The sequence below is a fragment of the Tachysurus vachellii genome, chromosome 19, assembly GCF_030014155.1.
Source record: "Tachysurus vachellii isolate PV-2020 chromosome 19, HZAU_Pvac_v1, whole genome shotgun sequence".
Lineage (NCBI taxonomy): Eukaryota > Metazoa > Chordata > Actinopteri > Siluriformes > Bagridae > Tachysurus > Tachysurus vachellii.
The window spans coordinates 5,311,571-5,325,694 of record NC_083478.1 but is presented as its reverse complement, the minus strand read 5'-3'; the positions used below and the strand labels follow the sequence as shown (position 1 = coordinate 5,325,694).

The 14,124-nt window shown below is 37.2% G+C and overlaps 1 protein-coding gene across 1 annotated transcript; it reads left to right on the top strand.

Moving 5' to 3' along the window:
- The first annotated feature begins 2,085 nt into the window (after positions 1-2,085).
- Positions 2,086-12,554, top strand: slc26a10 (solute carrier family 26 member 10). The gene is made up of 18 exons (XM_060894695.1): positions 2,086-2,600; positions 3,410-3,520; positions 4,011-4,168; positions 4,306-4,470; positions 4,757-4,909; positions 5,015-5,097; positions 5,223-5,370; positions 5,907-6,020; positions 6,125-6,202; positions 7,196-7,291; positions 7,386-7,492; positions 8,137-8,206; positions 8,965-9,144; positions 9,263-9,317; positions 9,394-9,482; positions 9,595-9,649; positions 10,711-10,817; positions 10,919-12,554. Exons 1-18 carry the CDS (start codon positions 2,342-2,344, stop codon positions 10,955-10,957), a joined length of 2,067 nt encoding a protein of 688 aa, XP_060750678.1. The 5' UTR covers positions 2,086-2,341; the 3' UTR covers positions 10,958-12,554.
- Positions 12,555-14,124: the final 1,570 nt, after the last annotated feature.

Sequence of the window (14,124 nt, the reverse complement as noted above, 5' to 3'; positions counted from 1 at the left end):
TATATTGCAATAATAGTATCATCTCAATACATCAGCCAGTCCTTTCATGTAGTTGACTGGTGGACAGTAGTTGTGATGCCAGCCATGATTTTTTCAGCATGAAAGCATGGCCTTCTGCACGGAGCACCGAATGAACAATAACAATGATTGGGAGGAGTTCGTTCATGAAACATAACATTGGGCTTTTACCAAAATATCTTCTGTATTCACTCTTTGTTTCAAACCAGGTTGGCGTAAGTTTGAGATTGTGATCTACAGCACACATTGCAGACATTGTTTAAATGTAGCGTATACAGGCAGCTGGATCTGTCGGCCAAGATGAGGTCTGCTGAGCTCCATCACGTTCACATGGAAGTTCAAGCTTCAGCTTCCTTTAATTCCTTTAAAAATTATGTTAACACATCACATGTAATTTCAAGGAATTTCAAGGAAATTATTTATCACAGTGAATAATTATAAAAGGCCAATATATTACAATGGCTTTGGATAAAAAGTATATACTCAGAGGCCAGATGGTATTGATGAATTGTCTATAACAGGAGATCTGTCTACAATAATTATAACAATACACTCTTTTTAAACCATTCTCATTTCTATAGTAACAGCGAATTCAAAGGGTCTTGTATGTTGAACACACCACATAATCTAATGCCAACAATAAGCATGTTATTCACAAGTTATTTAGTAAGGAAAATGTCTAGTCACTGATTTGATCAAACTTTCTGTTAAACAATATCTTAACATTTTCCAAACTAGCCTCCGGTGTCAGTACTCTGTACCAGTCAGTAGTTGTTCCATTTTCTTAGTAACATGATAAGCTGCATCTTTTTAGCTTTGAGAAAGAGAATAAAATAAACTGGTCAATAAACAATTGTTTACTATAACATAAGTAGTATAATTCACTTGGATCATAGATTTTTCACACTTAGTAATAAATTAAACACTTCTTAAACAATCTTTGGTACAATCTTTGTGGTTCAAGAAGAATAAAACCCTTGTCAAGTAACTTTTGTTCTCCGTAATTTAAATTATAAATATGTTTTACACCAGAGGAATTTTTTAACCTACATGCACATTATTATTATGTTGTAAAGCAACTGTTTGCACTGACTTTTCAGTGATGGTGAATGTAAAAAAAAACCCCAACAATACAAACTCATCAGAATCAAGTTGCAGTTTGATCAGTGAGGCAAAAACAACCGATATGATTAGATCTTTAAAAGCTGCTTTGCTTCTGTGCAGCATGCTGAAAAAAAAGGTTCTAAGAGAGAAATCTATCCCTCCAGGAAATGAGACTCTAATAAGTGCTAAATGCACATGGTTTGAAGTTACACCATAAGTCTGTAAACAAAAGCACTTTGAAGCCAGCATGTGCCTCAAACACAGGTACACATTGTACACTTTTTTCCTGTATGTCACACAAGCAAGGAGGACGGGGCACTGAAAAGTTACGGTCTATGATTTAGAGGGCTGTGTGTGTGTGGTTAAGTAGATAGGTGGGTAGAGAGGTAAAGTACTATAACTGTTCATATAGTACTATTACATTTACATTTATAGCATTGAGCAGGTGTTCTTCTCCAGAGTTACTATGAAGTATGAAAGCATGATGTGATGTGAGGTTAATGTTAATGTAGTCACAGTGTACGTACGCACACACACACACACACACACACACACACACACACACACACACACACATACACATTATATATATATATATATATATATATATATATATATATATATATATATATATATATATATATATATATATATACTGTATGTATTGTACTGGACTTTTAGTGTGTATGTAGTACTAATGGTCTCGACATAACTATAGATTTTGTGTCATTATAAAGGCTATTAATTTATTACTGATGGTAGTTTTGTACATCTTGTTACAGCGTTGATAGAGAGGTAAGGTTTGTGTGTGTGTGTGTGTGTGTGTGTGTGTGTGTGTGTGTGTGTGAGAGAGAGAGAGAGACGCACGCGCTTTTCAGTGTTCAAGATGAGGAGACGGATCTCATCTCGGATTATAAAAACTTTGCGCACTAGGACCCAGAGGTCCCATCATCACTAAAGTTGGACAAGTACACCTTTATGTGAGTCCATTAAATCAGGTTCTTTAAGGCCCCACAAAGTGATGCTTCTCAACTACAGGAAAAAAAAAATCCCAACCCTTTCTCTTTGAGCCTGTCAATTGGCTCAAAGCAGCTGACAGGAAAACACAACGGTTCCTGCTGTGGAACTTGTAACAGCTATATAAACATAAGCACGCTCATGGACAGGTAATGCAACCTGGCGCCTTTACAGCGACGTTATCGTGACTTAGAGGACCAGGATGAGCGCGTCTGTGGCAGTATACAGGAACATTTACACAGAAGACCGATTCAGACAGACTTACGGTACCGAGACCAAACCGCGCGAGCGCCTCCGAGAGAGACTGTGCGCGCGCTCCCGGTGCTCTCCACTCCAATGCCTCCACCTGCTTCAGCAGCGGATACCGATTTTCACCTGGTTGCCGAAATACAGACTCAGGAAATGGATTTTAGGAGACACAGTTGCAGGGCTGACGGTCGGGATTCTACACATTCCCCAAGGTATAATTACTCCTATGGGACCGGGAAAGTTTGGAATGATGGATAATAACTTTTGAAGCTCAGGATTTAGCAAGATGAGACTTGACATTTATTCTTTGTCAAAAACTTAATTGTTTTTAATGTTATTTAATTAACGCCACCCTGAGACACCCTAAGTGTCAATAAGGGTCACGTGATACTTATGACATCATAAACTGATAACCCTGTCTCACTGTTAGTAATCGCTGATTGTTATTATTTCATAAATCCGAATAAATAGCTAAATGGTTTACTTAGTCTGGTCAAAACTGGCAGGTATTTTCATGTCTACTGACATAGCATACCTCTGTTATAAATTTAGTCCTGTTCAGTTATTCAAGCAGTACATTAAGGAGTACAATATATTGTTATGTGTACAAACATTTCCTAGCAATTTATTGGAACCATTGAGAATTTATTCCTAAAATTTTCACCAATGCATTAGGAACCTATTGACATTTATTGATCTGATTTGGAGTTATTGAAGTTTTGGAGTTATTGAGGTCTCACCAGTCAAACTAGCTAATGACAATAAAAAACAATGCTCACTATACTTTAATACTTTAATAATGGTTTTCATTACTGTAACAAAAACCCTATTATTTTATAGATGCCTTTTTGTTGTGTCTATATGATCTATTATACATTGAATGCACTTGTACTGTATGTCATGTTGATCTGATGTGTGGATCAAAATGACCTACCTTCATTTTCTACAAACATGCTTTTTATTTAACTGTAAAACTGAGACGAATAACAGCAGTACTCACTCCAGTGTTTTCATGTACCAGGAATGGCTTTTGCATTGTTGACATCAGTGGCTCCGATCTATGGCCTGTACACATCGTTCTTCCCTGTAGTTCTCTACATGCTGTTCGGAACAGGGCGTCATGTCTCCACAGGTAAAAAAAAAACTTTCATCTTTTAGTATCAGAAGGTTAGACATCCCTATGTTTAACAGACATTAGCGATGATTTTACATAGTAAATATGCTTTATCGAACTCATTGAAGTAATATATACTACGATTTTATGTCTGTGGTTATGAATATTACAAATTTATGCCTCTACAAATGTGTGGCAATTTGATTTGTACAAAATGGCTGTATGCACAATTCAAGAAAAGTAACAAAAGCTTAAAAATAAGCATAACAATTTTGACTTATAGACTAAATAAAAAAATGTAGAAAACTTAGTAAGTGCGAATGCAGGTATCAAAGCATAAATTCGTCATTTCTACTTATTTTAGCTATTCAAAAGCAACATTTGTATCTGTGTACATAACAATATGTTCCCTGCAGACTGAATATTTACATTTTCCTGTATGTTTACAGTATGTAGACTTCCCTGTATATACTCGGTTATAAGGTTGACTACGTATGGGCCCATACAGGTACTTTTGCAGTTGTGAGTCTGATGACCGGCACGGTGGTGGAGCAGCTGGTGCCGACTCCTCCTGATTTGAACTGCAGTAGTCCAGAGGTCACAGAGCTGGAAGATCGGAGAATTGGTGTGGCTTCAGCCATAGCATTCCTGTCAGGATTGATGATGGTAAGAAAATATCTGATACATGTAACACAAGTATTAAAAAGAATGTATAGTTTGTGAATTGTATTTAGTATTGTTCAGCTTGATGTTGTTGTATATGAGACTTTAGTGTCACCTGTTTCTATGGTTTTTGTTTCCAGCTTTGTATGTTTGGCCTGCAATTGGGTTTCCTCTCCACATACCTATCCGATCCCATTGTTAAGGCATTCACCAGTGCTGCCGCATTTCATGTGACTGTCTCTCAGCTGCAGAGCATGCTGGGATTGAGGCTTCCTCGCCACACAGGGACATTTTCCCTCTTTAAGGTTTGTGAGGGGCAATGAGGCCTGGCGAGTTATTTGTATACTTATTAGAACTTTTTTAGTAATGGCAAGTAGAGATATTATGTAATAGAGGATCTGAAATCATCTTTATCTTTGACATTGCAATAGATCAAAAGTGAAACTATTACAGTATCATCAGAGGTCTAATAAGAATAAGAATAATGTGGAGCAAACAAAGTCCATAATGTTGCATTGGGTACATGAGGTGTTTCTTCTAAATACCAATTAAGATAGTGGTAGTATATGACTTGTTAACTCTGTCCCACAGACGCTGGCCTCGGTGATGGAGAACTTGCCCCATACAAACCTTGCCGAGCTGTTGATCTCACTGCTCTGCCTAGCTGTGCTCGTTCCCATTAAGGAAGTGAACACGCGGTATCGCCAGCGTCTGTGCACCCCCATTCCTGTGGAAATTCTCACAGTATGCCATCAGATGAACTTTAAGACAACCTCACACTCAATATGAAATGAACATATGTTTTAATATATTGTTTATTGTTCAGCACTTTATTCCATTTCTCCACAGGTGATAATCGCTACAGGAGTTGTTTATGCCACTTCTCTGGATTCCAAGTACGATGTCCAGATAGTGGGTCACATTCCAGCAGGGTAATCATTAGTCCTATTTTTGATTAGTACATCTTAATATCTATTGCCTGGAATAGTTTATGCTGTTTTAAATCAAATATAAATCCTGGTCTTACAAATTCCTTGCTTCTGGTTCTGTTTCCTAGGTTCCCTCGCCCTCGGCTGCCTGCTTTGCACACAGTGCCAGACATAGCTGGTGACACAATTGCTATCACGTTTGTAGGCTATGCTGTGTCTGTGTCACTAGCAATGATATATGCTGATAAGCATGGCTACTCTATACACCCTAATCAGGTAAAGCTGTATGAAACCATCTGAAACAAAATGCCACCGAGTCTTACAGTATAGTGTATTAAAGTTTGGAATGAATCATTTAAAATAGGTTCGTGTCAGTTCCAAGGGTTCTAAAATGTTTAACATAACAATTTTTGCTCCAAAAAGTCAATAATCAGAAACAGAGACTGTACAGAAAAACAGTATAGTAAAGAGAGATATAGAGAAAGAGAGACATCTTTATAGATAAAAAGATAAAATATGCATTTTATTAAATAAAATGAATTAACAATTCAGGTTTAATTAGAATAATCAGAATACCCTGAATTTTGCAAAATATGCATACTTAAAATAGAAATTGCTATATGTTTATACTTACAGTAGATGAATAACTGAATAACCTATCACTTTATCTATTACTATCATAAGTGGTTCTCGATGTTTGAGTATTGGGTGAATAACTGAATGATGTTCAATCAATAATATAAATAATAATCAATAATATCAGTATCAAGACAGAGTCAGTGCTCAGCTTTTTGCCCCTTATTTTTCTACAGGAGCTGTTAGCACATGGCATTTCCAATACAGTGTCTTCCCTGTTTACCTGCTTTCCCAGTTCAGCTACACTGGCCACCACAAACATTTTGGAAAGTGCTGGCGGTTACACACAGGTAATCAGTAAGACCTTACACACTACAGACATAGCCTACTGCTTATATGGATTAAATTCTTTACAGATTGATCTATAAATTTGTTGCTTTGTTTCCTTTGCCAGCTCTCAGGTTTGTTCACGAGTCTGGTGGTCCTGATTGTGCTGCTTCTCATTGGCCCTCTATTCTACTTCTTACCTAAGGTATGTGGTGGCATTATGAACTTTGATGTGAGCACCAAGGCAGCAGTTACAGACAGGTGAAAAGTTAAAGGAAAATACCACCACAATCCACCAGGACAGCTTCAGTGCACTTTAGCATAGATTTGACTAGAACTGTACTGAGGGATGGAGCATAGTTTTTCCAAAATATATTCCTAGATTGGTGTTTTGGTGACGGATGAGAGCACACAGTGTAATGTAGCTGTTCAGAGTTGACTATGAGGGTCATAAAAGGGTCACGCATAATTTTTGTATTCTCATCGAACCATTTAGTAAACCCTTGTGCAATGCGAATGGGAATTGTTGAAGAGTCTATTTCTATCAGATTAGAAATGTTAGATCATAAGGTCATGATGTTATATCAGAATATGTGTGTATTGAGTTGTAGTAGGTTTTCCCTCTAAGGAGTGCAGTCTTCTTTACCAGGTTAGTGCTTCAGTCAAATGCAAAAGCTGAAAGTATAAATCTGGAGACCAGATTTTCACATTAGATTCATTTTTTCTGAGGTCTTCAGACAGAGAAATACAGGAGTGTAGTCAGAGTTTGGTCATGCAACTTGTCTCCCTTCCTGTCGAACTAAATGTGTGAAAGCCAAGCCAATATAAATAAAACAGGTTATTGGGTCAGTTCTGTGATAACATACTTACTTGCTTAGCTCATCGTATGAGAACAGAGACATCAGATGACATCGTGTACCTCTTATCTATCTCTTTACGTATGTTCCATCCACTTATCTTATGACGAGCCATATCAGGTCAGAACACCCTGGTACAGAATATACTCACAAATAATAAGAACCAGCATAAACAGAATAAAGATTTCTAGCATACAAAAGTATAGAAAAATCAAATAATTCCACAAACCATATCAAATAAAACATCCCCCCAGAGCGTAACAGAATCACTAGTTTTTCCTTTAATTTGTCACAGATCTATTTATAACAAGTGTTTTTCCTCTGACTGTCTGTCTTTCCAGGCTGTCCTGGCATGTATAAATGTGACCAGCCTGAGGCAAATGCTCTTGCAGTTTCAGGACCTGCCAGATCTGTGGAGGGTTAGCAAGATCGACTTTGTAAGAGTTGCACCATCATGAGATGTACATAACAGTAAACATGCATCTATAGCGTATATGAAATATTAGAACATGTATGTATGTGTGTGTGCAGTTGGTGTGGCTGGTAACCTGGCTGTCAGTGGTTGTGCTGAATGTGGATATGGGTCTGGCCATCGGAGTAGTTTTCTCAATGATGACTGTTATTTGTCGCACACAGAGGTGAATTAAATCAATCAGGTCTCATGCAATACTAAAAACCTCCTTTTGGTATTTTGTTAATTATCAGGAAGCTCTGTTTCTGTCAGTCAGACTGTGAGCCTGTACTAATCACAATTAAGTTGCTATTTTTTTAAATCATTGGGAAAAAAACCTGTGTATTATTTTACTATTTTTTTTTAAACTTTCATGAAAGATTAGTAGCAATGTAGCAAAGTAGAAGGGTAGCAAAAATATGTGTAAGCATTTTATTTCTCTAAGCATTCTGGGGAGAAAAACATTTTGTTCAGTCTGACAGCTTCTTTACTAGTTGAGTTGTTGAGTTGTGATTCTTCTTGGCATCAAGGGATGTTAGCATGAGCTCTCCAACTAGATCAGTCCCAAAGAAAGCAAATATTGAGCACGCAGTAATATTGCCAATGTATTAAGCAGCTTTTTTAACTATATTTGTGCATTTATCACTTATAATAATTGTGTTAACTGTATTTCTGCTTATGCATGCCAGAGCTCAGGAGCAGTTTGGGAAAACAATGTTTCAAAGCACATCTCTTTCCAGAAGGATCTATAAATTAACCATAAGGAGATGAAGTAGATGAAGTAAAGACATAAATATGAACATGAACCCTGACTGAACTCTGTTTTTCCAGAGCTAACTGCACCGTGTTGGGAAGGGCCTCCAATACAGAGATCTACCGGCCCATTAATAATCACAATAAGGTAACTGAACCGGATAAAATTACAGCACGCTTACGCACTCAGAGTAAAACAATATAAAAAAGGCCAGGAGACGTGTAATGCATGTCTTGAAATGTTTGTAGTTATAGTTAATGTTGAATTGCTCTTACTACTTAGGTACAAATTGCTCGTTCCTTCAGTCAGCCTCGCATATTAACTCTGTCTGGATTACATTAATATTCACCTGTAAATTGCACAGTTAAAACTGTTGTTATCGAAACACTTTCTGACTTATTTGTTACAAGAATTTAGCAATATTTATGATACACATATCAACTCCAATGCAACTAACAGAATCTAATTGGACTTTGTGTTTTTCATTTTCTGTGTTGAGGAATTTATTTGAGGTTGTGTGCATTCAAATCTATGGATAACAATTGTATTATTGGACATAAGAGCAATGCCTTTTACTCTTATTCATGTTTGCTTTTTTTCGTAAGCCATGTGTGTTAAATTGTCTGATCAATGAATAAAAGCAGTTCGTTCAGAAGTCACATGTAGTGCAGTGTTTATGTAGAAATTTACATTCATGGCATTTTGGCAGATGCTCTTATTCAGAGCGACTTACATTCGTCTCATTTTTATACAACTGAATACTTACTGTAGGGGTCTCACTCAAAGGCAACTTGATGTGCTAAGATTTGAACTAACACCCTTCCAACCAATAATCCAAATCTTTAACCACTGAGCTACCACTTCTCTAAATTGCTGGCCCATAATCAGGTTTTTTTTGCCGATAGTGCTATGAAGTTCCTGGTGTGAAGATTCTGACCTATAATGGACCGATCTACTACGGAAACCGCAGCTTTTTTAAGGCAGATGTGAGCCAGCTGCTCGGTCTCACACCTGAACGGATCCACAGTCACGAGAAGGCCAGGAAGGCCCTGGAAAAGAGGGAAAAAGAGTCCATTAACACAGTGGTTAGTAAGCAGTCATTTAACCATTTAACACATGATTAATACAAGCATGAACACTATGTACAGTATCATACGTTATTATTATTATTATTATTATTATTATTATTATTATGATTTTCAGGACCGGGGACTAGCAAACACCTCATTTTCCTCTGAGAATGGGTTCTTTAAATCAGGTAATTACTGTTGATCCAGACAGTGCTAGGCCTTGATGCACACTGTCATTTCCATTAAATATACATCTGATTGCAGAAACAACACAGAATGAAGTCCAGACCATATTAATCGATTGCAGCAGTGTTATTTTTGTGGACGTTGCAGGAGCCAAACTCTTCATACAGGTACAGTTTACCGACTCTGACACTGACTCTGGCTGTTTTGATTTTTTTTCATTATTGCTGTTGAATTGAACTGTGAGTGTATGTTGCTTACAATATATATCGATTGTTATAGATGTGTATAGACTGTCAGAAGATAGGAGTGCAGATATTCTTGGCCAACTGTAATGGTAAGTTTTTGTGTATGTGTTCTGCATGTATAGTATGTGTTTCATGACCAGATGCATTGCATTTCTGTAAATGTGTATTAAATAACAACAAAGCAAGCTGTTATAAGAAAATATTCAACAGGGTGCTGTGCTGTGATGTGAGTTCAAAAATTATACGGCGTAATGTTATGGAACATGTTAGTGCTGGTTATCACTTACTGTAGCAGAAATAAACATCACCAGCTGCTATTTGTTCTTTCTCTCACACTTAGCATTATTATCAGTACACTGGCACTCCAATATACTGGCGGAATGGAAATTAAAATAATTTACATTTACGGCATTTAGCAGACACCCTTATCCAGAGTGACTTACAACTGAGGGTTAAGGGCCTTGCTCAGGGGCCCAGCAGTGGCAGCTTGGTGGACCTGTGGTTCGAACCCATGACCTTCCAATCAGTAGCCCAACACCTTAACCACTGAGCTACCACATCCCACATAATTAAAGTTAGTCAAGAAATTGTTGGCTTTCAATGTTAGCCATTTTACCTCTGTTGAGAGAACTTTATTTTAGTGGTTGAAGATAAGGTCTTCAAATTTTAGATGTGTATGAACATCTCAGAGAGCAGAAATGGTTTTGATATTTATTTTGCAGATAGAAATATTTGTGTAAAAATACAAATTTAATGCCTTCAGTTAGCTACATAAAAGCCCTGAGTGTCTACTATCATATAAGCTATTAACCACCACTGTAGGGTGTGACATGGCCAAGACATTCAATGCTGAAAATTTACATGACCAAAAACAAGCTAGACCTCACACTTTTACAGTGCTGACAACAGAGGCTCCTTCCAAATAAGATAAATAAACATCTCTTCACAAAAACCATATCAACAACAAATACGTACATACTGTACAAACACATAAATGTGCTATGTAAGTACCAGCACGCTTGTCTGAGCTGCTGATTTTAGAAAAATTAATCAACCCCATCTCTGGTATAATTATATACTGTAAATCATAACTATCTAAACCTGGGATTTAGTATGAAACCAATAAATCATGTAAATCATGTTTTTATAGAGAGCGTATTGGAGATTCTTACAGCAAGTGGCCTGATGAGCTACATGAACCCGCAGCACATCTTCGTCACAGTCCACGATGCTGTGGTCTACATCCAGCAGCAAAGGGTATAGTGATTTGTCCTTTGGAAGATTTATCCACTAATCCGAACTCGTTTGGTGTACCGTAAAGTGACTTTATTGTGACTGTTATGCTTTCTGGTTCGCAGGAGAAGCCCGGGTCAGAAAACACAATGATTTGGGTGTAAATATCCAAGAGCACCATAAAAAGAAAACAAAAGAAACAGCTACTTTAGATCTTCTCAGATGTTCTAAACATTGCGCATAGAGACTTTCACAGCTGCTACTAAAAATCTCTCTGCAGTGGATTTCTTTACCTTCCCAGATTTGTTGGAGAGTCACACATGATAGTTTATTCAGAGTAGGCCATGTGTAACTTTGATCACCGCTGTAGCTAATGAAGCTTGCACTATTGCTGTGAGTCTTTTGAAGCACACATAGTTTCTGTATATACTGTTTTAAAGGATGATGTGCACAAAATTATTCTCTCTCTCTCTCCCCCCCTCTCTCTCTCGATCAGTCTGTGCCCTTGTCCTCCTCCAAAAACATCCATATTTAGGGGTTTATGAGAAGAATGAGATCAGTCACTCCACCTCCTTTAATTATGTTTATTTTAGTACATTTGTATGCTGCAAAACGTGTGACCATTCCCTAGAAATATTTATTTATTTGCATTTTCTAGTACGATTTTTAATTGATTATAGATGTTATATTCTCTCCTAAACAAAGATGCACTGAATGGATGGCCAAAATCTATTATAATAAATTTTAAAAATGGCCTTCAGTGTGAATAATCGTTTTCTTGTAACTTTGTGGACACAATATTTATAAACCGGGATCTGGATTGTACAATGCAAATAAAATCCCAGTCACAAAACACAGAAGGAGAAATGTCGAGACGAAAAGGAATTGATCTTAGATTACATAATGTCCTGTTTAGGTCATTTTAAAATATGAAAAATCAGTGTAGTTTTAGCACATGGGCCTTGTACCTGTGGTTGTGCGATATCCACCTTGTGTGCTCAGGGTTCACAAAACACATGCTGCCCTTCACACTGAACTGATACACTGCCCTCTGCTGTCTCATTACCATCATCACTGACCTGCTCTTCACTGGTTCATCACTAACCAGCACCCAACCTGATTAAAATCAATACAGAGCCAGCAAAGTCAATGATTTTGATGTTGGATGCTCATACTTATTCTCATTTTAAAGAACTCCCCATACAACAAACTATCAAGGTTTAACTTTAAAAAGTTAACAGACTATTTTAGGGGGCACAGTGGCTTAGTGGTTAGCACGTTTGCCTCACACCTCCAGGGTTGGGGGTTCGATTCCCGCCTCCGCCTTGTGTGTGTGGAGTTTGCATGTTCTCCCCGTGCCTCGGGGGTTTCCTCCGGGTACTCCGGTTTCCTCCCCCGGTCCAAAGACATGCATGGTAGGTTGATTGGCATCTCTGGAGAATTGTCTGTAGTGTGTGATTGCGTGAGTGAATGAGAGTGTGTGTGTGCCCTGCGATGGGTTGGCACTCCGTCCAGGGTGTATCCTGTCTTGATGCCCGATGACGCCTGAGATAGGCACAGGCTCCCAGTGACCCGAGGTAGTTCGGATAAGCAGGTGAGAGTGAATGAGTGAGTATTTTAGTAAATGGCAGGATGGTCTGAACATCATATCAATTGCTGTATAGGTCTTGTCAGTTTCTGACTGTAACCATGGCAACATGATCACAGTTGATTATAACATGAAACCACATGAAGAACATTAAAGTTGACAATGAAAAACTATTGAGTGCGAGGAAATCTGAATGAACCCAAGGTGAAACCACAATCTTTCTAGTCACTTAACAGGCAGTATCATAGATCACATTTATTTATTCACACCATCAGACGCTTTAATTTGACATTAAAATGCTTACCCATGTGTGCACCCCACACCAGATGATGGTTAAAGACCACTTGCTGCACCTTGAAGCCACGAAGAATTTAATGATGACATCCATGATTATAGGAAGCCCTCGAGAGAATGATAGAAGACCCTCTTAATGTATCCACACTCTCCATATTTTCCACATTTTCTATTGAGATGATATGGCTAAAAAAGCAGTGTGTCCTGTCACCTCCCTGACTGTTCCTCCTACCTGACTGCATGCAAACAAACAAAAAACCCACACACTTACAATACTGGTCATACAATATAGAGAAAAGTAACATTCAAGTACACAAACATTTTATGCAGATGTCTTGTTAAATGGTTTCAGGCATAATTTCTAATGTTAGTCGGAGCTGCAAATGATCCTGCATGGATTCTGACAGAATTGTCTTGGAAAATGTAGGAGAAGGAGAATGACATGACAAAAGCACTTAACTGATACTGGAAAGACAATTTATATTTTAAATACTTTATTATGCAAAGCACTGAAATGAATCTGAACTATACTGCATATGAAATATATATGAAATGTGTGTGTATAGAATGCTCTGTAAATTTTTACTTTGGAAAAAAAAAAGTCTTAGGTTAAATTTCTAAGATGTGCATAATTCCAGATACACTGCAAAAGTGATGTGTTCATACTTTATTATACTTAATTATATAATTAAATATGCCAAAATTCTTTAATTATATATATATATATATATATATATATATATATATATATATATATATATAGTAGATGATTAATATTGTATAATGATAATCTATATAATTATTCTGTAGTATTGCCTTTATTAATGTCCCTTTTCCCAAATGGTTTCTAAGAGTAAAGAGTATTATATTAACATTAGATGAGCTAATTTATGATAGGTAAAGCACAAGGACATAGGTATTGTGTCTAGGCATAGCATCTATGTGTCAAATTTTGGAAAATGTTAAACAACCTTCTGAAAGTTAAGTCATCATCCACTATTAACAGTTAACTGCAATGAGTGAAGCGCTACTGCAAGAAACCTCATATCAGAAGGTTTCTTAATTATAACTATTAAGATATTTACGGACACAATCAGTAAGATATATTAGATATTAATTAATTCTTATACGCTGAACAAAATTATAAATGCAACACTTTTGTTTTTGCCCCATTTTTCATGAGCTGAACTCAAAGATCTAAGACTTTTTCTATGTACACATAAAGGCCTATTTCTATCAAATATTGTTCACAAATCTGGCTAAATCTGTTAGTGAGCACTTCTCCTTTGCCGAGATAATCCATCCACCTCACAGGTGTGGCATATAAAGATGCTGATTAGATAGCATGATTATTGCACAGGTGTGTCTTAGGCTGGCTACAATAAAAGGCCACTCTAAAATGTGCAGTTTTACTGTATTCGGGGGTCCGGGGGGGGTCCCGAAAACCAG